We start from the raw sequence: 24,910 nt of genomic DNA on the forward strand, positions 1-24,910 counted from the left end.
GGGGTAAGGAGTGCTGCCAATGCATGTGCGATGGCCATCCTCCCCGGGGGGTTGGTGAGGATACTGTACCCTGGTGAGGCTTGCAGGGGCGGTGGTGGAGCTGATCCCTGGGGTGGGATGGTGGATGAGGCGGTGGGTAGTTGAGCCGAGCTTCCACTCACCTCCATGTCAGATGCCTGAGAATCTCCGCAGTCTGACATGGGCACAACGCACTTTCTTCGAGTACTCCAATAAGCCAAGTGCCATGCTTGCGAGGTCCTTGAGGGGTCTGAGACAGCACACATTTATTCCATATGTGACCACCGCTCTGGGAAATAGAGTTCATACCTCTAAGGACATTGCCCAAGTATTCTCTGACTACTACCAGAAGCTTTACAATCTTCGGGAGGGAGAATCGGGGGTGGCGACCAGTGCCAAACTGGCTGCAGTGGGTGAATACATCCGTACATCCGGCATGCCTACTCTTCCCTCTGATGCCCATGCCTCGTTGGAGTCAGATATCTCGGCCAACGAGTTTCGGACAGCGGTGGCACAGACAAAACCTCATAAGGCGCCGGGACGGATGGCTTCACCCTGACCTATTACACGACTTATATGGCCTCTTTGACCCAGCATTTTGTGACGGCCTACAATCATTTGAAAGGGAACATGACCATTCCGACAGACTCCCTGCGGGCGTTTATTTCATTGATCCCTAAGGAGGGGAAAGACTTATCCCAATGCGGGAATTACCGCCCCATAGCGCTTCTCAATGTTGACTTAAAGCTCTTTGCGAAAATACTCTCCAACAGGTTGATACCTTATATACCAAATTTAATCCATTTTGACCAAGTAGGGTTCGTCCCACAAGGGGAAGCTAGAGACAATTCGGTCCGGGTTCTCAATTTAATTCACGCGGCGCGGGTACAGGGAAGGCCTTTGCTTATGCTGTCAACAGACGCGGAGAAGGCCTTTGATAGGGTGGCCTGGCACTTTATGCAGGCCACCCTGGAACATATAGGTCTCGGTCCCAACATGGTGAGCTGGATATTGTCGCTTTACTCCACACCGTCGGCAGCGGTCCGGGTGAATGAATGGTGCTCGGACTCTTTCCCCATTACTAATGGGATGAGACAGGGGTGCCCTCTGTCGCCCCTAGTCTTCATTTTGACATTAGAGTCACTTATGTGTCACGTTCGGACTGACCCAAATATCACTGGCATTTCCAAACCCTCGGCGCACCACAAAATTGCGGCGTACGCCGATGATCTAATTTTTTTCATCTCCAATCCTCACATTTCGCTTCCTAACATACTAGCGGCTCTCCGGTGTTACGGCAGCATATCAAACTATAAAATCAATTGCTTCAAGTCGGCTGTACTGAATATAATGGTCCCGGAAGATGAAGTCAGGGGCCTACGCACCGCATTTCCGTTTTACTGGGCGGAAAAATCGATACGTTACTTGGGCGTTGATATCACAGCAGACTTGGCACAATTGTACGTGCTTAATTTTGTCCCTCTCTTGAATAGACTGAAATCTGATCTGGGAAACTGACATGCTTTAACCCTGACCTGGTTTGGGCGCTGTAATGCATTTAAAATGACGGCCCTACCGCGGACCCTATGCTTGTTCCAGACGTTACCAATTCGGTTACCCCCACTTTTTTTCAGACAACTGCAGGTGTTGCTCCGAGACTTTATTTGGGCGCGCAAACCGCCCAGAGCCCGTTTGCAATTGCTTACCAGACCGAAGGACAGGGGGGGTCTGGGTCTTCCTGACTTGAGGCAATATTATCGAGCGACTCTGCTTGCGAGAATCGTTGACTGGCACTGTAATGGCCCACATAAACAATGGGTGGAGATGGAGATTGAGGATGGGTCTATTCCCTCCTGTCCTCTCTACCAAAAGACCTCAGGGATCATTCGGTGGTGGGAGCTACGTTGGCTGTTGTGCGGAGGCTGTTCCGCTGCACAGGCATTGCCCCTCTGCCTTCCCCAATGACTCCAGTTATAGGTAATGCAGACTTCCCACTGGGACTTACAAATAAGAAACTGCGACAATTGGCGGTGTTGGGGAAACAGCGTTTAGGAGAGGTATGGCCCCCGGGAAGGCTCTCGACCACGCAAGCTGTCGCCGAGCTTGCTGACCCTCCGCTTGACCTATTTAGCGCTTATCAACTACATAATTTTCTCATGGCCATACAAAGGGGCCCCTACACTCCTAGAGACCTGACGCCCTTTGAATCTATCTGTCACAAACGGGAACCTGTGCGACACACCCTCTCCCTCATGTACAACCTCTTGAGTGATAAGGAGGAGGAACCGACCCCACCATTTATCCATCAGTGGGAAAAGGACCTGGGCATCACATTTACCCCGCAACAGATAGGGAAGATCCTGACCTTAGTACATAAAGCCTCCATCGCAAATCAATATCAAGAATCGGGTTACAAGATAGTCTCACGCTGGTATAGAGTCCCATACCTTCTACATAAAATGAATAGATCAATTCCAGATATTTGTTGGAGGTGCAACTCTGGTACGGGGACCATGGGCCACATTTTCTGGGCATGCCCGGCTTTGAGGAACTTCTGGGTGGAGGTGACCGGGATAATAAAGACCCTCACGAATGTAGATATAGTAGACAACCCAGCGGCATGCCTTCTACATTTGACCGAACGGCCTGTTCCAAAATACAAAAAAACCCTGACGATGCAACTCCTAAATGCCGCCCGGGCCTGCATGCCTGCACTGTGGAGGCAGCCCCAGCCCCCATCCAAGGTGCTGTGGTACTCCAAGGTCAATCATATTCTCCGGATGGAAGAATTGACTGCCACCCTTCACAACACCGAAGAAGCATCTAGCGATAAGTGGAGGCCCTGGAGGTATTTTACTGGTACTCGAGACTATATTCGGGAGGTGAGAACCGCCACTGTCCCAGACAACGATTGAGCATTTACTGTTTACCTACGTAGGCCGAGTCGACCCTGGGTGGCACCCACCCCCCCCCTCCCCTTTTTGTTGTTTTTATCTCTCCTTTCTCCCTGCCTGTCACAATAATTCTAGACCTCACCTGTAGCTCAAAACATGCAACCTGAAGAATTTTTAAAATGTCGCCTATGGAGATTATTAAGGGTAAAAGTTTGTCGCCATTCCACGAGCGGGCGCAGTTTTTAAACATGACATGTTGGGTATCAATTTACTCATTATCATTAACATTATCTTTTACAATATAAAAAAAAATTTGGCTAACTTTACTGCTGTCTTATTTTTTAATTCAAAAAAGTATATTTTTTCAAAAAAAGTGCGCTTGTAAGACTGTGCGCAAATACGGTGTGACAGAAAGTATTGCAATGACCACCATTTTATTCTATAGGGTGTTAGAAAAAAATGTCTAATGTTTGGGGGTTCTAAGTAATTTTCTAGGAAAAACAAATGTTTTTAACTTGTAAACACCTCATCTAAAAAAGAGGCCCGGTCTTAAAGTGGTTAAAAAAATGCATCAGACCCCAGTACAGTGAAAAAAAACAGGAGAAAAAAAGCACCTGAAATGCATCCGGAAAGCATTAAAAATGCACCAAAAATGTGATAAAAATGCTCATGCACCAATGCACCAGAAACGGATCTGGAGTGCGTTTTTTGTCACGAATGGCTAAGGCCAGTGAGGTTTGGTTAATCATGTGTCACAAGCAGCTTTCCTTCCTGTTTGACCACTCTCCTTTCCTGCTCGAGGCTTGAATGGCACGCATCGCCGCCATTTTTAGTAACGAGGAAGTAGACATAATCATCTGGCTCATTAACTGCAGGTTTGTCTCTTTTGTTTAGTTTAGTTTTTATCTGTCTATATAAACACAGTTGTGGTGGTAGATAGACACCCCAGATGACGTCTTCTCAGATGAAACGCGTCGGGTTGAATCTACAGCTACTACTGCGTTGAAACATCCCCACTTTAACTACTTGACCACTGGGCACTTAAACACCCTTAATAACCAGACCAATTTTCAGCTTTCGGTGCTCTCACATTTTGAATGACAATTACTCAGTCATGCAACACTGGACCTATATATTTTTGTCCTTTTTTTAACACAAATAGAGCTTTCTTTTGGTGGTATTTAATCACCGCTCGTTTTTTTATTTTTTGTGCTTTAAAAGAAAAAATACCGAAAATTCTGTAAAAAAATGAATTTTTCTTTGTTTCTGTTATAAAATTTAGCAGATTAGTAATTTTTTCTTCATAAATTTTGGCCAAAATTTATACCACTACATATCTTTGGTAAAAATAAGTACAAATTGGTGGATATTATTTGGTCTTTGTGAAAGTTATAGAGTCCACAAGCTGTGGTGCCAATATCTGAAAATTGATCACACCTGAAGTACTGACGGCCTATTTCAATTCTTGAGACCCTAACATGCCAGAAAAGTACAAATACCCCCCAAATTACCCCTTTTTGGAAAGAAGACATTCCAAGGTATTTAGTAAGAGGCATGATGAGTTTTTTGAAGTTGTCATTTTTTCCCACAATTCTTTGCAAAATCAAGATTTTTTTTACTTTTTTTTTTCACAAAATTGTCATATTATCAGTTTATTTCTCACACACAGCATATGCATACCACAAATTACACCCCAAAACACATTCTGCTATTACTCCCGAGTACGGCGATACCACATGTGTGAGACTTTTACACAGTGTGGCCACTTACAGAGGCCCAACATGCAGGGAGCGCCATCAGGCGTTCTGGAGCACCCAGGACAATTCTGACATTTCTCTCCTACATGTAAAAATCATAATTTATTTGCTAGAAAATTACATAGAATCCCAAAACATTATATATGTTTTTTTAGCAAACACCCTGGAGAATATAATGGTGGCCGTTGCAACTTTTTATCTCGCATGGTATTTGCGCAGCAATTTTTCAAATGCTTTTTTTTGTGCTTAAAAAAAAGAAAACACAGTAATGTTAGCCCAATTTTTGCATAATGTGAAAGATGAAGTTACGCCGAGTAAATAGATACCTAACATGTCACTCTTCAAAATTGCACACGCTCGTGGAATGGCGCCAAACGTCTCTACTTAAAAATCCCCATAGGTGACACATATTTTTTTTTTTTTACTGGTTATATGTTTTGAGTTACAGAGGAGTTCTAGGGCTAGAATTATTGCTCTCACTCTAACGTTCGCAGCGATACCTCACATGTGTGGTTTGAACACCTTTTTTATATGTGGGCGGGACTTATGTATGCGTTCGCTTCTGCATGCGAGCACATGGGGACAGGGGCGCTTTAAAAAAAAAATAAAATTATTGTTCATTTTACTTTATTTATTTTAGTTTGACATTTTTTGATCACTTTTATTCCTACTACAAGGAATGTAAACATCCTTTGTAAAAGGAATATGGCATGACAGGTCCTCTTTACACTGAGATATGGGGTCAATAAGACCCCGCATGTCACCTCTAAGCTGGGAAGCCTGAAATAAAAATAAAAAAAAAGATTCTGGCTTTGATCGTATTGGCGAGTCGGTAGAAGCACCGGAGGGCGGCGGGAGGGGGGGTGTCTATGGCTGGGTATTGCAGGGAATCACCGACTATGGCTGGGTATTGCAGGGTATCTCCGAGTATGGCTGGGTATCTCCGAGTATGGCTGGGTATCTCCAGGTATGGCTGGGTATCTCCGGGTATGGCAATTTATGGCAGGGTATTGCAGAGTATTGACAGGGTATTGCAGAGTATTGGCTGTAATTGTACTGCAGAGTATTGGCGGGTACTGCAGAGTATTGGCGGGTACTGCAGAGTATTGGCGGGTGTTGCAGAGTATTGGCTGGTATTGCAGAGTATTGGCGGGTGTTGCAGAGTGTTGACTGGTATTGCAGAGTATTTGCAGGTGTTGCAGAGTATTGTTGGGTGTTGCAGAGTATTTGCGGGTGTTGCAGAGTATTGTCGAATGTTGCAGAGTATTTGCGGGTGTTGCAGAGTATTGGCTGGTGTTGCAGAGTATTTGCGGGTGTTGCAGAGTATTGGCTGGTGTTGCAGAGTATTTTTGGGTATTGCAGAGTAATGTCGGGTGTTGCAGAGTATTTGTGGGTTTTGCAGAGTATTGGCTGGTGTTGCAGAGTATTGGCTGGTGTTGCAGAGTATTTTTGGGTATTGCAGAGTAATGTCGGGTGTTGCAGAGTATTTGTGGGTTTTGCAGAGTATTGGCTGGTGTTGCAGAGTATTGGCTGGTGTTGCAGAGTATTTGCGGGTGTTGCAGAGTATTGGCTGGTGTTGCAGAGTATTTGCGGGTGTTGCAGAGTATTGGCTGGTGTTGCAGAGTATTTTTGGGTATTGCAGAGTAATGTCGGGTGTTGCAGAGTATTTGTGGGTTTTGCAGAGTATTGGCTGGTGTTGCAGAGTATTGGCTGGTGTTGCAGAGTATTGGCTGGTGTTGCAGAGTATTTTTGGGTATTGCAGAGTAATGTCGGGTGTTGCAGAGTATTTGTGGGTTTTGCAGAGTATTGGCTGGTGTTGCAGAGTATTGGCTGGTGTTGCAGAGTATTTGCGGGTGTTGCAGAGTATTGGCTGGTGTTGCAGAGTATTTGCGGGTGTTGCAGAGTATTGGCTGGTGTTGCAGAGTATTTTTGGGTATTGCAGAGTATTGTCGGGTGTTGCTGAGTATTTGTGGGTTTTGCAGAGTATTGGCTGGTGTTGCAGAGTATTGGCTGGTGTTGCAGAGTATTTGCGGGTGTTGCAGAGTATTTGCGGGTTTTGCAGAGTATTAGCTGGTGTTGCAGAGTATTTGCGGGTGTTGCAGAGTATTTGTGGGTGTTGCAGAGTATTTGCTGGTACTGCAGAGCATTGGGGGGTATTGCAGAGTATTTGCTGGTACTGCAGAGTAATGGCAGGGTATTGCAGAGTAATGGCAGGGAATTGAGGGGTTACATTTCGGTGAGCAGCGATGTGGGCACTGCAGATGCAGCCCACAGCGCTGCTGACACTGATCTCTTCCCCCTCCGCTGTACCGATCGGTACAGAGAGGGGGAGGGAGGAACCGGCGTCATAATATGACGCCGGTTTGTTTACAAGTGATCACTCCGTCATTTGACGGAGAGATCACGTGGTAAACGGTCGTGATGAGCGGCCGTTTACCGTGATCCGTGATGCAGAAGACCCGGCGGTCACAGATGCTCTCGAGTGCGCACCCCAGGGGGCGTGCGAGAGTGGAATTCTGGGAGGACGTCATATGATGGCCTCCCAGAGTTAAACAACCGCCCTGTGGCCGTCATTCGGCTATGGGTCGGTTGTTAAGTGGTTAAATAAGCGCTTGTTGCATCTACTCAAATGTGTTTTTTTTATCTTTTTTTCCAATAAGGCCGCGTACACACGCGCGGACTGTTCGCCCAACCTTGTTCGGCAAACAGTTTCGGCAAACAGTCCGCTCAAAATTTGCATGAGCGGACTTGCCCACACACGAGCGGACTGTTTCAGCGAACTGTTTGCCAAACAGTTGGCTCAACTTTTGAAATGAACGGACTCGCCCACGTAAGGAGGAGGCAAATCCGCCCATTTCGAGCGCGTGTACAGGTAGGCGGGGCCCGCGAAGGAGACGTCGCGGGCTCCGCCGCCTGGAATGGGCTTAAAGGGGAACCCCAACGCCGAAAAAAATCGGCGTGGGGGTTCCCCCAAAGTCCACACCAGACCCTTGTCCGAGCACGCTACCCGGCCGGCCAGGAAAGGGGGGCGAGCGAGCGCGCCCCCCCTCCTGAGCCGTACCAGGCCGCGTGCCCTCAACATGGGGGGTGCCTTGGGGAAGGGGGGGCCGCGCGGCCCCCCCACCCCAAAGCACCTTGTCCCCATGTTGATGAGGACAAGGGCCTCTTCCCGACAACCCTGGCCGTTGGTTGTCGGGGTCTGCGGGCGGGGGGCTTATCGGAATCCGGGAGCCCCCTTTAAGAAGGGGGCCCCCGGATACCGGCCCCCCACCCTATGTGAATGAGTATGGGGTACAATGTACCCCTACCCATTCACCTGTGAAATAAAGTACAAAAAAAAAAACACAACACAGGGGAAAAAATATTTTATTGCACAGCTCCGGGGGTCTTCCGTCTTCGGGGGTCTTCTCGCCGGACTCCTCCGCTATCTGTGTGTAGCTCTTTTACTAGCGGAGGAGTCCGGCTTTCTTCCTCCCCGCCGCCGGCCTCTTCTCCCGACTTCGGGGGTCTTGTCCCCCTCTTCGGTTCTTCTGCCGGGCCACCGCGCCTTCTTGTAGCTCTTTTGCAGGCGGTGGCCCGGTCTTCTGTCGCCGCTGCCTTCCGTTCTTCTGTCGCCGCCTTCGGTTCTTCTGCCGGGCCACCGCGCCTTCTTGTAGCTCTTTTACAGGCGGTGGCCCGGTCTTCTGTCGCCGCTGTCGCCGCCGACTTCCGTTCGTGTTCTTCTTCTTGTTCTTCTTGTTCTTCTCCAGGAGATGTTGACACGTCGCTCCCTCCGGCCGGAATGCCAGAGCCGCGCTGTGCGGTCACTTATATAGTGACAATGGGGCGGGGTCACATGGTATATGTCACATGGGTTGGTCACATGGTGACCCCGCCCCCTTACGATGTCATAGTCCCCATGTGACATCAACCCATGTGACCAACCCATGTGACATATACCATGTGACCCCGCCCCATTGTCACTATATAAGTGACCGCACAGCGGGGCTCTGGCATTCCGAAAGACTTTGTCCGTCCAACTGTCCGCTGAAACTGTCCGCTGAAAGCCCACACACGAGCGGACTGTCCGCCCAAACACTGTTCAGCGGACAAGGTTGGGCGAACAGTCCGCCCGTGTGTACGCGGCCTAAATGTTTTCCTGTTAAAACGGATTTACACTATGTGGATACTTTTTCTTCATTTTGGGGACACTCAGTCATCCTCTGCCACTGAATCCATCCTTGAGTTGCGGTTTAAAGTTACATGTCTCTGAGATGGAATTCTGAATGCCATGTCCTGCTGTCTGCTACTTCATGTGCTGATACCATCTGCCCTCGGCGTAATGACACCATACAGCTCCTAAGACTCATTTGGCGTGTGCCTTGCTGAGTCCATTCAATCTGGTAAGCCTCATTCCTATTGGTTGTTTCCATTTCCTTATCAACTTGGTTGTGTGAATTGAAGACCTACATTCACTTGTTTTGACTACTATTTCACTGATGTTATTATCCACACCCAGTTGGATTCTTTCAAAGTTTTAACTATTATTTTTCACTTACCGTATATACTCGAGTATAATCCGAGTTTTTCAGCACATTTTTTTGTGCTGAAAATGCCCCACTTGGCTTATACTCCAGTCAAGCACTTTTCAGTAGCAGAGAATGACATTTTCCAAACCAACTTTGGGGCCACTTAGTGCTAGGAACCCCAAATTTAGTGTGCAAACCCAGTGGACCTATCACTACAACCAGGGCAGGACTTAGGGTGGTGGGGGCCCCTGGGCTTGAGTCACTTTCGGGCCCTACCTTCTATACATTACCGTATTTATCGTGTATAACACGCACCCCAAATTTAGGAGGGAATTTTCAGCCTTGCCCCAGTGTCATTTGCAGCCTTGTCATTGCAGTCTTGAAGTTTAAAAATGCTGTTTCGGGGGCCTCTCGGCGGTTCCAGGGTCCATCTCGCAGTCCTGAGCAGAGCTGAGAGTAGCCGAGTGTACTTGGCTTGGCTCACAGTCACACCCAATCCCTGTGTTATGTCCATCATAGGGCGGGACTGGGCATGATTGTGAGTGGAGCCGAGCCGAGTACACTCAGCTATGCATCTCTGTGGGGCCCGCGGGGCCCCCTATTGGGCGAGGCCCATGGGCTTGAGCCCAGTCAAGCCCAATGGTAAGTCCAGCCCTGACTACAACATATCCAAAACTGGGGTTCCTAGCACTCAGTGGCCCGAGACACGGGCCCCGAAGTCGGTTCGGAAAATGTCATTCTCTGCTGCAGAAAAGTGCTTGATATTTTCCAAACCGACTTTGGGGCCCCCTATCTTGAGGCCACTTGGAGCTAGGAACCCCAGCTTTGGATATGTATATGTATAAATTTGGGGTTCCTAGCACCAAGTGGCCCGGAGGTACGGGGCCCCAAGATCGGTCAACTGCGTCCATCTGCAGCAATGTCTTTTTGGGACCCTTTGGGTCCAGAGATCCCAAATTTTGGCTGCAGCTAGGGGGCATCTAGGAACCCTTAACTACCAAGTTTGAAGTTCGGGGGACCTATGGCTGCAAATGGGCACAGTGAGGCATGAAAATGGGCACAGTGAGGCTGCAAATGGCCATTGTTGACCCTCTTTTCCACTTACAGTAGCTGCGCATTTCTCACCCTAGGCTTATACTCGAGTCAATAAGTTTTCTCTGTTTTTTGTGGTAAATTTAAGTGCCTCGACTTATATTCGGGTCGGCTTATACTTGAGTATATATGGTATATTTGCATCTTTCACTGTTTCACTAAGTGGAGTGTTAATAACCACGTCGCGCCGGGAGGGCATCCAGGGACGTCCTTGACTTTTCAGGTGGGGACATCTGAATGATGGGTGCAGCAGCTACAGACATCATTCAGATATTGGTGTTTTCAGCCGGTGATTCCCTGCACCATAAGAATGATCATAGTGGCTATTCCATAGTGGCTGTCAGGAAAGGTTCCCTCCGCTGGTAATATCAATCATTTGGTATGCAGTACTGCGATCCACCAGCAGGTGTCTCCTGCTGGAATTATGTCATCTTTGGTCCGCAGTACTGGTGTCCACCAACGGAGGGATCCTGGCAGTATGGAGCAGGTATTGCCTTCTGCAGTCAGGCGTCACATGACTGACAGAAGCCATTATAAATACCCGGCAGGTGCACACACACACCTCGCCTTGGTATTGTTCCTTGTGCCCTGACCTGCTGCTTGCGATCCTGATTCTGTACCTATTCCTGTGCCCTGAACCTGTGACCCGTGGTTTTTATCCGGTTTCCCTGTCCTGGTCCCTACCCTGTCCCACCTGTTACCATTATCCCTGTCCTGCAGTCTGATCCGTCCATCCTCTCCCTGTCCTGTGTTCCTTACCCCATTTGCTGATCTCCCGTGTATGACCTTGGCCTGGCTTGTGACTCTGATTCTGGACTGCCCTTGTTTATCTGCTGATCTCCCTGTGTATGACCCTGGCCTGCCTATCGTTTACGGTCCTTGCATTTCCCATTTATTGTACATATCTGTCTGTTGTTGTTTGGGGGTCTTTGTTGGTTGGTTTATTGCACTGTGTGGTTGTATTTATATTATTCACTTTCTTTAATAAATCATATTTCACTTATACACGTTTGGGTTTCCTCTGTTGCAGTCCACACAGTTCTGGTCTTATCTGATACATGACAGAATACCGAGGCCATCCCTGACCAGAAGTGGCTACACAGAGGAACCATCTTGGTTCAGGTTGCTTACAGAAATGAATTTAGAAGTGATTCGTTATTATGCTTTGTTGGCGTCTGAGAGTGGTGACTATCTCCGCCAGACACTGAAAGGGTGGACCAGTGATCAGCTGTTGGAGTCCATTGGTTTAGCTCACTCCTGGGTTGATCAGGGCTATATGCTGTTTGGGGATGTTCAGCCGTTAATTCAAATCTGCACAGAGCTGGCCCTGCCCTGCATCCCGGGGGGCCATGATGATTTTTCTCCCCCTTTCAGTATTAATCAAGTCACATCACTGGTATGGCTTCTTGAAGATGATTCCCCTTACTTTTTTGAGCATTACACAGCCTGTTCCCAACAGATGATAATAGAATGTGTTGATTCTGTACAATCCCTTGTCAGACAGGCAGTATGTAACCCGCAGTTTGTACAACCAGTACTTTTAGCATGGTCTGGTATTTTGCAATCAGCCACAGCCAGCCCACAACTAACCCTCTCTGCTACCAAACACCTGCCTGCCCAAGAGTCTCTTCCTCCATCACCTATGGCAACCTCAGTTTCAACCCAATATACTCTACTCCCCACCAAATATCAATACCCTGTTTCTTCCTGCTGCACATATCCTGCCTTTAATCCAACTGCCTCTTTCCCATGGCCCACTATCCCTCAAGAACTTCCCCCAGCCACTGTTACCTCTTCCCTGCCATATTCCAACCCTTCTCTCCAGTCTGCTTCATCCCTTACCTATAGATCTGCAGCTACCTACAGGCCTTCAGTAGCTAAATCTAAAAAGAGACGGAAGTTCTTTCCTACCCATTTGATCCTGCCAGTAACGCAACCTGCCTCCACATCAACCAACCTGCTCCAGCCAGACGCCTCCCAGCCTGATGTCCCGGCCTTCCAGCCAGACGCCTCCCAGCCTGATGTCCCGGCCTTCCAGCCAGACGCCTCCCAGCCTGATGTCCCGGCCTTCCAGCCAGACGCCTCCCAGCCTGATGTCCCGGCCTTCCAGCCAGACGCCTCCCAGCCTGATGTCCCGGCCTTCCAGCCAGACGCCTCCCAGCCTGATGTCCCGGCCTTCCAGCCAGACGCCTCCCAGCCTGATGTCCCGGCCTTCCAGCCAGACGCCTCCCAGCCTGATGTCCCGGCCTTCCAGCCAGACGCCTCCCAGCCTGATGTCCCGGCCTTCCAGCCAGACGCCTCCCAGCCTGATGTCCCGGCCTTCCAGCCAGACGCCTCCCAGCCTGATGTCCCGGCCTTCCAGCCAGACGCCTCCCAGCCTGATGTCCCGGCCTTCCAGCCAGACGCCTCCCAGCCTGATGTCCCGGCCTTCCAGCCAGACGCCTCCCAGCCTGATGTCCCGGCCTTCCAGCCAGACGCCTCCCAGCCTGATGTCCCGGCCTTCCAGCCAGACGCCTCCCAGCCTGATGTCCCGGCCTTCCAGCCAGACGCCTCCCAGCCTGATGTCCCGGCCTTCCAGCCAGACGCCTCCCAGCCTGATGTCCCGGCCTTCCAGCCAGACGCCTCCCAGCCTGATGTCCCGGCCTTCCAGCCAGACGCCTCCCAGCCTGATGTCCCGGCCTTCCAGCCAGACGCCTCCCAGCCTGATGTCCCGGCCTTCCAGCCAGACGCCTCCCAGCCTGATGTCCCGGCCTTCCAGCCAGACGCCTCCCAGCCTGATGTCCCGGCCTTCCAGCCAGACGCCTCCCAGCCTGATGTCCCGGCCTTCCAGCCAGACGCCTCCCAGCCTGATGTCCCGGCCTTCCAGCCAGACGCCTCCCAGCCTGATGTCCCGGCCTTCCAGCCAGACGCCTCCCAGCCTGATGTCCCGGCCTTCCAGCCAGACGCCTCCCAGCCTGATGTCCCGGCCTTCCAGCCAGACGCCTCCCAGCCTGATGTCCCGGCCTTCCAGCCAGACGCCTCCCAGCCTGATGTCCCGGCCTTCCAGCCAGACGCCTCCCAGCCTGATGTCCCGGCCTTCCAGCCAGACGCCTCCCAGCCTGATGTCCCGGCCTTCCAGCCAGACGCCTCCCAGCCTGATGTCCCGGCCTTCCAGCCAGACGCCTCCCAGCCTGATGTCCCGGCCTTCCAGCCAGACGCCTCCCAGCCTGATGTCCCGGCCTTCCAGCCAGACGCCTCCCAGCCTGATGTCCCGGCCTTCCAGCCAGACGCCTCCCAGCCTGATGTCCCGGCCTTCCAGCCAGACGCCTCCCAGCCTGATGTCCCGGCCTTCCAGCCAGACGCCTCCCAGCCTGATGTCCCGGCCTTCCAGCCAGACGCCTCCCAGCCTGATGTCCCGGCCTTCCAGCCAGACGCCTCCCAGCCTGATGTCCCGGCCTTCCAGCCAGACGCCTCCCAGCCTGATGTCCCGGCCTTCCAGCCAGACGCCTCCCAGCCTGATGTCCCGGCCTTCCAGCCAGACGCCTCCCAGCCTGATGTCCCGGCCTTCCAGCCAGACGCCTCCCAGCCTGATGTCCCGGCCTTCCAGCCAGACGCCTCCCAGCCTGATGTCCCGGCCTTCCAGCCAGACGCCTCCCAGCCTGATGTCCCGGCCTTCCAGCCAGACGCCTCCCAGCCTGATGTCCCGGCCTTCCAGCCAGACGCCTCCCAGCCTGATGTCCCGGCCTTCCAGCCAGACGCCTCCCAGCCTGATGTCCCGGCCTTCCAGCCAGACGCCTCCCAGCCTGATGTCCCGGCCTTCCAGCCAGACGCCTCCCAGCCTGATGTCCCGGCCTTCCAGCCAGACGCCTCCCAGCCTGATGTCCCGGCCTTCCAGCCAGACGCCTCCCAGCCTGATGTCCCGGCCTTCCAGCCAGACGCCTCCCAGCCTGATGTCCCGGCCTTCCAGCCAGACGCCTCCCAGCCTGATGTCCCGGCCTTCCAGCCAGACGCCTCCCAGCCTGATGTCCCGGCCTTCCAGCCAGACGCCTCCCAGCCTGATGTCCCGGCCTTCCAGCCAGACGCCTCCCAGCCTGATGTCCCGGCCTTCCAGCCAGACGCCTCCCAGCCTGATGTCCCGGCCTTCCAGCCAGACGCCTCCCAGCCTGATGTCCCGGCCTTCCAGCCAGACGCCTCCCAGCCTGATGTCCCGGCCTTCCAGCCAGACGCCTCCCAGCCTGATGTCCCGGCCTTCCAGCCAGACGCCTCCCAGCCTGATGTCCCGGCCTTCCAGCCAGACGCCTCCCAGCCTGATGTCCCGGCCTTCCAGCCAGACGCCTCCCAGCCTGATGTCCCGGCCTTCCAGCCAGACGCCTCCCAGCCTGATGTCCCGGCCTTCCAGCCAGACGCCTCCCAGCCTGATGTCCCGGCCTTCCAGCCAGACGCCTCCCAGCCTGATGTCCCGGCCTTCCAGCCAGACGCCTCCCAGCCTGATGTCCCGGCCTTCCAGCCAGACGCCTCCCAGCCTGATGTCCCGGCCTTCCAGCCAGACGCCTCCCAGCCTGATGTCCCGGCCTTCCAGCCAGACGCCTCCCAGCCTGATGTCCCGGCCTTCCAGCCAGACGCCTCCCAGCCTGATGTCCCGGCCTTCCAGCCAGACGCCTCCCAGCCTGATGTCCCGGCCTTCCAGCCAGACGCCTCCCAGCCTGATGTCCCGGCCTTCCAGTCTGATGTCCCGGCCTTGCAGTCTGATGTCCCGGCCTTGCAGTCTGATGTCCCGGCCTTGCAGTCTGATGTCCCGGCCTTGCAGTCTGATGTCCCGGCCTTGCAGTCTGATGTCCCGGCCTTGCAGTCTGATGTCCCGGCCTTGCAGTCTGATGTCCCGGCCTTGCAGTCTGATGTCCCGGCCTTGCAGTCTGATGTCCCGGCCTTGCAGTCTGATGTCCCGGCCTTGCAGTCTGATGTCCCGGCCTTGCAGTCTGATGTCCCGGCCTTGCAGTCTGATGTCCCGGCCTTGCAGTCTGATGTCCCGGCCTCGCAGTCTGATGTCCCGGCCTCGCAGTCTGATGTCCCTGCCTCGCAGTCTGATGTCCCGGCCTCGCAGTCTGATGTCCCGGCCTCGCAGTCTGATGTCCCGGCCTCGCAGTCTGATGTCCCGGCCTCGCAGTCTGACGCCTTCCAGTCTGATGTCCCGGCCTTGCAGTCCGACGCCTTCCAGTCTGATGTGCCTGACATCCCAGTGCCTGCCTTCCAGCTTGACGTCCCAGTGCCTGCCTTCCAGCTTGACGTCCCAGTGCCTGCCTTCCAGCTTGACGTCCCAGTGCCTGCCTTCCAGCTTGACGTCCCAGTGCCTCCCTTCCAGCTTGACGTCCCAGTGCCTCCCTTCCAGCTTGACGTCCCAGTGCCTCCCTTCCAGCTTGACGTCCCAGTGCCTGCCTTCCAGCTTGACGTGCCGCTGCCCGCCTTCCAGCCTGACGTGCCGCTGCCCGCCTTCCAGCCTGACGTGCCGCTGCCCGCCTTCCAGCCTGACGTGCCGCTGCCCGCCTTCCAGCCTGACGTGCCGCTGCCGCCTTCCAGCCTGACGTGCCGCTGCCCGCCTTCCAGCCTGACGTGTTGTTGCCTGCCTTCCAGCCCGATGTGCCAGCTTCCCGGTCCGATGTGCTTCTGTCTGCTGCCCTGCTTGAAGTGCCCGTTACCCAACCTGATGTGACTTTGCTCATAGCCCAGCTTGACGCAATGGACTTTCCCCAGCAACTGCTAGTTGGAGCGTCCGGAGGTCGCTCCTTTGAGGGGGGGTACTGTCAGGAAAGGTTCCCTCCGCTGGTAATATCAATCATTTGGCATGCAGTACTGCGATCCACCAGCAGGTGTCTCCTGCTGGAATTATGTCATCTTTGGTCCGCAGTACTGGTGTCCACCAGCGGAGGGATCCTGGCAGTATGGAGCAGGTATTGCCTTCTGCAGTCAGGCGTCACATGACTGACAGCAGCCATTATAAATACCCGGCAGGTGCACACACACCTCGCCTTGGTATTGTTCCTTGTGCCCTGACCTGCTGCTTGCGATCCTGATTCTGTACCTATTCCTGTGCCCTGAACCTGTGACCTGTGGTTCTTATCCTGTTTCCCTGTCCTGGTCCCTACCCTGTCCCACCTGTTACCATTATCCCTGTCCTGCAGTCTGATCCGTCCATCTTCTCCCTGTCCTGTGTTCCTTACCCCATTTGCTGATCTCCCCATGTATGACCTTGGCCTGGCTTGTGACTCTGATTCTGGACTGCCCTTGTTTATTTGCTGATCCTCTGTGTATGACCCTGGCCTGCATATCGTTTACGGTCCTTGCATTTCCCATTTATTGTACATATCTGTCTGTTGTTGTTTGGGGGTCTTTGTTGGTTGGTTTATTGCACTGTGTGGTTGTATTTATATTATTCACGTTCTTTAATAAATCATATTTCACTTATACACGTTTGGGTTTCCTCTGTTGCAGTCCACACAGTTCTGGTCTTATCTGATACTTAACAGTGGCACCCCCCCTCCCGCCACCCTCCGGTGCTTCTACTGACTCACCGCTTCCATCGGTGAGTCGGAGAATGGATCCGCCGGCCTCTGGATGGTGGTCATAGAGATCACGGCTTCCCAGCCGAGGCGGCGCCGTTTTTTTTTTTTTTAAATGCAGAGGCCAGGCGTGACATCATAACATCGGGCCCGGGCCTCCGAATGATCATAGAGACTCCGGCGAACCAGATGGTCAATGGAGTCTCTATGATCGTTCGGAGGCCGGGTGCGATGTTGTAACGTCAATCCTGGTCTCTGCATTAAAAAAAAAAGGCGCCGCCATGGCTGGGGAGCCGTTATCGTTTTTGTTTTTTTCGGTTTTAATTTTAGGCTTCCCAGCCAAGAGGTGAGATGTCGGGTCTTATTGACCCCATATCTCACTGTAAAAAGCACCGATCGTGCCATATTCCTATTACAAGGGATGTTTACAATCCTTGTAATAGGAATAAAAGTGATGAAATTTTAATATATTTGTTTTTAAAGTGTCAAACTAAAAAAAAAAAAATTCAAATTAACAATCAAAAAAAAAAAATATAAAGCACCCCTGTCCCTGTGAGCTTGCACGCAGGAGCCAACACATACGTAAGTCCCGCCCACATATGAAAACGGTGTTCAAACCACACATGGGAGGTATCGCCGCAAACGTTAGAGCGAGAGAAATAATTCTAGCCCTAGACATCCTCTATAACGCAAAACATGTAACCAGTAAAAAAAAGATTTTTAAGTACCAAAGTTTGGCCCCATTCCATGAGCATGTGCAATTTTGAAGCGTGACATGTTGGGTATCTATTTACTTGGCATAACTTCATCTTTCACATTATAGAAAAAAATTGGGCTAACTTTAATTTATTTCTTTTTTTAAAGCATAAAACTGTTTTTTTTTCCAAAAAAAAAAAAAAAACGTGTTTGGAAAATTCATTAATGTGTGGATTGCGATAACGCCTAAAATAAAAATTAATACCACACCACTTCTATTAGCCAAAAAATATATATCTATTATTCATTTTAGTTTGAATTCTTTATCGATATACCTCTTTGTGCCAGCAATTGATTTATGTATGTGCCCAAATGTCAAACTTCATACCCCTATGTAAAATTTTTTTTTTTTTTAAACAAATATACTGTTAAAAATAATTGTACAATATTGACAACAAATGGTTATCGGTAATCAAAGTGCGAGTGCCAAATATATGTCAAATATAAAAAATAAGAAAACAAAAATTGCAAATGCTACTATTATATAATCAAGCAACTCAATCCATTAAATCCATGAATCAAAAACGCGAACATTAGAGCGAGAGAAATAATTCTAGCCCTAGACCTCCTTTGTAACCCAAAACATGTAACCAGTTTCTAAAGGAATTTCCGACGGAAAAAGTTCAATAGAGCCCACAAACAATCGGATTTTCCGACAACATAATCCGATCTGACCTTTTCCGTCGAAAAATTCTGACCGCATGTACAAGGCATAATACTGGGTTTTGCTATCCAAGCAGCTGGATTTGCTTCTACAATTTATAAATACAAAACTTTTTCTAAACTTTTTTTTTTTTTTTTTAAATGGTGCCGCTAACCATTCTCAAAGCCCCACATCAGAATTTTAAAATGTAAATCTCTATTAAAAGACCTACAACTTCCTATATTAAAAGTTGCCATCTATAAATTAACTTTATGTATATCAAAAATGTATATATGTAAGGAACTTGAGCTGGATGAATTTCTAGATGTCAGCTGCTTCTGAAAATTATAAAAAATAAATAAAATTAAAAAAAACAAATATAAAAAAAAAAAAAAAGAATAAAAAAAAATATATATATATATATAAAAGGAAAATTTTAAACAAAAGTGAAAATAAATAAAAATAAAATAAAAATAGTAATAATAATAATAATAATAATAAATACAATTAATAAACAAGATAATAATAATAAGATGACAAATGAGAATGAAATGAAAACAACCTTTATATACAGTATGTATGAAAATAAAAATAAAAATCAATAATCTTCTATAAAGCAGTTCACATCTAGTTCCACATTCATCCCTTGTGGTCTCATTGCATTTAATTTAAATATCCAGTAAGTTTCATTACGTGATTCTTCTCTCCGTAAGTTGAGGTTTCTCCAGTTCTGTTCTATTCTATCAATAGCATAAAATTTGAGGTGTTGTATATCTCTTGTGTGTGCATCGAGAAACTATTATATTTGTACCCCTTTTTAAAGGGGTTCGAAAAATTGCTGCACAAATACCGTGCGAGATAAAAAGTTGCAACGGCCGCCATTGTATTCTCTAGGGTCTTTGCTAAAAAAAAACATATATAATGTTTGGGGGTTCTATGTAATTTTCTAGCAAATAAATTAAGAATTTTACATAGATTGTAAGCTCTAACGAGCAGGGCCCTCTGACCCCTCCTGTATTGAATTGTACTATAATTGTACTGTCTTCCCCGATGTTGTAAAGCGCTGCGCAAACTGTTGGCGCTATATAAATCCTGTATAATGATAATGTAGGAGAGAAATGTCAAAATTGGCCTGGGTGCAAAGTGGTTATTTATGTTTTAAGTTGTTATAGGCCTTATCAGCTTTTTAACTACTTCAGCCCCGGAAGGATTTACCCCCTTCTTGACCAGAGAACTTTTTTCGATACGGCACTGAGCCATTTTAAATGACAATTGCGCGGTCGTGCAACGTTGGACCCAAACAAAATTGACGTCCTTTTTTCCCCACAAATAGAGCTTTCTTTTGGTGGTATTTGATCACCTCAGCGGTTTTTATTTGCGCTATAAACAAAAAAAGAGCGTCAATTTTGAAAAAAAAAAAACGCATTATTTTTTACTTTTTGCTATAATAAATATCCCCAATACCCCAATACTAAGCATTATCACGGGTATCGGTACTCGTGTAAATGCTCCGATATCTGAAACCGATACTTTCAGGCTTGGTTCTTTCAGATGTCAGCGGGGTTCTCCCACTGACAGCAGAAATGTGAAAAAAAACAAAAACAAAGCTGGCAACTATCAGTTGTTAGGGAGCGGGGCTGCCACATCCTTAAAAATCGATGACTCATTCAGCTGTCAGCGGGGGTCTTCCTGTTGACAGCTGAAGTGTAAATAAAGTGCCGGGAAATTAGAGCTGTGAAAAAAAAACAGCAACCAGGCAATGTTTATCAACAACATTGCTCAGCCACAGAAAGATAAAAAGAAACCGTTTCTTTTTTGGAATCTTTATGCTTATACATCTGCACAGATCAAAGGGATGAACTTCGAACTGCAGGTGACGTCAGTTTAAAGCAACCTGTCAAGTAAAAAAAAAAAGACAAATTTGTTTTTTTTTATTAAATGTTCCTCTGTTTAGCCCCTTATTAACCCTTAATTTACTCTATTCAGCCTTAATTAACTCCTTATTCTCCATTTTATTAATTTCCTGCTGATTTTTTTTGTTATTCACTTCTATTTTATAAATTATTAATAATGCAAACTTTTTTTTTTGTTTGCTTTGTTCAATAATATTTGAAAATATTTTTTTTAACATATTTTTAAAGGTTTCACATAAAAAAGTGCAAAATTTTAAAAATAAATACAGTTTTACTTCATTTGTAAATAATTTTGTAATGCTCTGTACCGTTGCTGACAGCTGAAGTGTAAACAAAACAGTTGCGGTAGGTATCGGTAATTGGTATCGCGAGTACTAATTGATATCTGCGCATCCCTCTTTAGAACCACTATAAGGGTGTATGATAAATATATGTACAGTAGTTGAATCTCTGACCTCTTCCAGTCTAATGGGAACCTTCAAGGCCAAAGATAGCTGACATCCTTCAATATTATTATTATTCCGGATTTATATAGCGCCAACAGTTTGCGCAGCGCTTTACAATATGAGGGCAGACAGTACACTTACAATACAAATCAATACAGGAGGGATCAGAGGGCCCGGTTTGTTAGAGCTTACAATCTAGAAGGGAGGGTCAAGTTGAAATAAAAAGGTAATAACTGTGGGGGGATGAGCTTATGGAGAAAATGAAAATACAGTTAGGTGTGGGTGGGGTAGGCTTCTCTGAAGAGAAGTGTTTTCAGGGATCGTCTAAAAGTTAATAAAGTAGGAGATAGGCGGACAGATTGGGGTAGGGCATTCCATAGGATTGAAGACTTTGGGAAAGTCCTGGAGGTGAGTATGGGAGGAGGTGATGAGGGAGCTAGAGAGCAGGAGGTCTTGAGAGGAACGAAGAGGACGAGTAGGTTGGTATTTAGAGACTAGGCTAGTGATGTAGCTGGGGGCAGAGTTGTGGATGGCTTTGTATGTAGTTGTTAGTATTTTGAATTTAATTCTTTGGCTGAGTGGAAGCCAGTGGAGGGATTGACAGAGAGGAGTAGCAGAGACAGAGCGATTGGTAAGGTGGATGAGTCTGGCAGCGGAATTCATGATGGATTGAAGAGGTGATAGAGTATGTAGAGATAAGCCAATGAGAAGGGAGTTGCAGTAGTCGAGGCGAGAGATGACCAGCGAGTGAATTAAGAGCTTTGTTGTCTCATTGGTTAGAAAGGGGCGTATTTTGGAGATGTTGCCGAGGTTGAGGCGGCAGGATTTGGACAGTGATTGGATGTGTTGCTTGAAGGAGAGTTCAGAGTCCAGGACTACACCTAGAACCTTGGCGTGAGGGCATGGGCTTATGGTTGTGCCATCGATTTTGACAGTGAGATCAGGGGAAGGGGCATATGGGGGAGGAAAAATTATAAGTTCGGTTTTGGATAGATTGAGTTTGAGGAAGTGATGTGACATCCAGACTGATATATCTGTTAGTAAATTAGTGATACGTGAGGAGACAGAGGGAGTGAGCTGAGGGGTAGAGAAATAGATTTGGGTGTCGTCAGCGTAAAGGTGGTATTGGAAGCCATGGGAGGCTATCAGCTGACCCAGGAAGGAGGTATAGATTGAAAATAGGAGAGGTCCAAGAACAAAAACGTGGGGGACCCCAACAGAGAAAGGAAAAGGAGAGGAGGAAGTAGAGTTGTAAGAAACGCTAAAGGTGCGGTTGGATAAGTAGGAAGAGAACCATCGTAGAGTACAGTCACGGAGACCAAAGGTGTGGAGTTTTTTGAGGAGGAGGGGGTGGTCAACAGTATCAAAGGCAGCAGAGAGGTCCAGGAGGAGGAGTACAGAATAATGTCGATTGGTTTTGGCCATTAATATGTGATGGGTTGTGAGGCATAGTGGGTTCAAAGGTGGTAAAAGTCATTGGGCGCCAGACACTGATCAACAATCTGGCGGACAAATATAACACTAAGTGACACTTTTTGAGGATCAGCGACAACAATACAGTGATCAGTGCTAAAAAAATATACACTGTCACTGTACTAATGGCACTGGCAGGGAAGGGGTTAACATCAGGGGCAATCAAAGGGCTACATGTGTTCTCTATGTGTGCTTTCTAACTGTGGGTGAGGTGATTTGACTAAAGGAAAACCGAGACCCGTGTTTCTGCATAGCAGAAACACAAGATCTAAATGTTTCCCCTCTGGCAGAACAACGGTCTGTCTTGTTTACAGATAGATTGTTCTGCCTCTCTCTGAACGATTGCCGATAATGATTGGCTCCCGCTGTTTCCAATTACAGCTGGAGCGGGTCTCCGATGGAACGCACCCCAGACCAGGAACCATGAAGAAGAAATCACATACAGGTACGTGATTTTGCACTTAAGGTTCACCCTGCCGCAGTATATGCATGTGGGGCGGATCTTCGCTTAATCATGTGTGCAAAACAATTTTAAAAAAACGTCTCTGGCAGCGAAAGGGTTAAAACAGAAAAAAAATAATTCACAGCAGTCAGTATCTCTCTCAGGTGTTTCCACCATCAATCCAAAATTAACAATATTTACAGTAGCCTCCTTGTTCTCATTGGCAGCCCTGCTACTCAGGCCTCGTATCTCGGTCCTCCTGACCATCTAAAACAGGGATCTCCAAACTTTCTAAACAAGGGGCTAGTTTACTGTCCTTCAGATTTTAGGGGGGCCGGACTGTCACCAGTGGGAGTAGAAAATGTCCCCTCATTGGTGTCAGTGGGATTAAACAATGCCTCATCTTTATTGGGAGGAATAGTGCCCCATTATTGGTGTTAGTGGGGGGAATAGTGTCCCATCATTGGTGTCAGTGGGGGGAATAGTGCCCCATCATTGGTGTCAGTGGGGGGAATAGTGCCCCATCAGTGCTATCAGAGGGATAATGCTCTATTGTTGGTGTTAGTAGGAAGAATAGTACCCCAATAAGAATAAAGGGGTGCAAAAGGCCGCATTTGGCCCTTTGGCCACAGTTTGGAGACCACTGGTCACGTCTAACACAACATTCCTGTGCTTGTGTACAACACTGTAACTCTTTAATCTCTTCTTTTTTTTCCTGCAGCTCCCTACTGCTTTGTCGCTTGGTCTCGGGCCTCTGACTGTCCTGTCCCAGACAGCACGGTGCAGACATGCACCTCTCTGCTCCCTTTCAACACACATGGACTCCTCAGTAGGGTGGAGACCTGAACTCTAATCCTGACACTCCTAAGAGTACCATCAGTGCCTGTTCTCTACAAAACCGGCCCAGACTGCCTTTTAAAACTGTGACATAGTACCCTACTTTCACAATATATATACTGCACTTGTTTCACCTATTGGTTATAAATTTGTTATAAAAAAGGGATATGCAAAACAATAAATAAAAAGAGCAATTGAGACTTAAGACATCATTCATGTTATTATACTCACTTGCACGTGGTTTAATGCAGATGATATCTGGGCCATAGGCATTGATGTGGTTAAACTCTGGTCTCCAATAAAACAAGCAAATTTCTGGTGGTCTCTGCAAGAATAGTTTGGGATCGTTTTTCCCGGTCCGGATAAAATCTGTAAAACACTTTTTACGGCTTTTCTGGCAAAAGAACACGAGTCGTAAACATGATATCCTAGAGTCACATTAGGCAGGATTGTTGGATTTTTATTCATTTGGTCAATGGCAAAAAGGAATATTTGAAGATCCTTGTAGTAATGATGCAGGGGTCTGTTGATATAATAAGTTAATAACTTGCATACAAGAGGTCATCAGTTTCCCAACACCTAGTGGTTTAGTGACCAAATGGAAATGAAGAAAGTTTATACCAACCAATCATATTTCACCCTTTAAAGTTGAACTCCTGGCAGATCTAAAAAGCACTATTGTATTTGTAAAAACTTTGTAAACTGGAGTATCTTTAGGGATGAGCTTTTGGTTCGGGTCATCTGTGAGTTCAATCTCAACCCAAGATGTTTGCAGTTTTCTGAATGCAGTGAATGGAAAAACTAAATGGCCAGTATTGGTCAGTTCACTCACCTGCCTGAACCTCTCACAGAAGGAGTAGAATATAGATCCAGTATAGCTGAAAATATTGTGCCTGAGAATCCAAATCTGACCAATACTTGCTTCATGTACGCTTCCTCTGCATTGAGGGATAGGAGGAGAGAAGGCATTCAAGTCTGTTCAGCAAGTTGAATAATGTTCAGGATACACCTGGTAGAGTCAGAAGCCTGCCAACCCCTGACAAACCCAGTTTGGTTGGTCTGTTTCAGAGTACAGTGTAACCTTGGTTTACAAGTAACGCGGTTAACGAGCATTTTGAATAACAAGCAACTTTAAAAAAAAAATTCTGACTTAGTTTGCGAGTGTTTTCACGTAAAACGAGCAAAGCTAATTTGGCGTGCAGTACCCCATTTGGCCAGAGCTGTGGGGGTGCCAGAGCCGAGTGGAGCCAATTGGCGCCGATCGGAGCCATTCGGAAATACTCCGAAATATTCCATTCCCGGGTGTTTCTGAGCCTTTCCGATGTCAGCCGAGATGTCCCCAGGCCTTTCTGAGGGTTTCCAAGGCTCTCTAGTGCCCTCACTCTGGCCACATGCGGTATTGCATGCCATTGAAGTCAATGCGGAACAAATTATTTTCGTTTCCATTGAGTTCAATGGGAAAACTCCCTTTGATATGCGAGTGCTTTGGATTATGAGAAATCTCCTGGAATGGATTATGCTCGTAATCCAAGGTTCCACTCTAAATGATTGGCAAGAAACTTAGTATATATTTTAACATCAGAATTGAGCAAAAGAGA

General features: G+C 48.3%; 1 protein-coding gene across 1 annotated transcript in view; it reads right to left on the reverse strand.

Moving 5' to 3' along the window:
* The window catches only part of LOC143929675 (vomeronasal type-2 receptor 26-like), a 56,732-nt gene extending 32,299 nt beyond the window's left edge, over positions 1-24,433 (reverse strand). The window contains exon 1 of the mRNA XM_077453618.1: positions 23,544-24,433. Within this exon, the coding sequence (XP_077309744.1) occupies positions 23,544-23,780 (237 nt within the window). The 5' untranslated portion in view covers positions 23,781-24,433. The remainder of the gene's footprint in view (positions 1-23,543) is intronic.
* Positions 24,434-24,910: the final 477 nt, after the last annotated feature.

This window comes from Lithobates pipiens, unplaced genomic scaffold (assembly GCF_037356315.1).
Source record: "Lithobates pipiens isolate NorthernLeopardFrog02 unplaced genomic scaffold, aLitPip1_a1.2 Scaffold_24, whole genome shotgun sequence".
NCBI classification, from domain to species: Eukaryota; Metazoa; Chordata; class Amphibia; order Anura; family Ranidae; genus Lithobates; species Lithobates pipiens.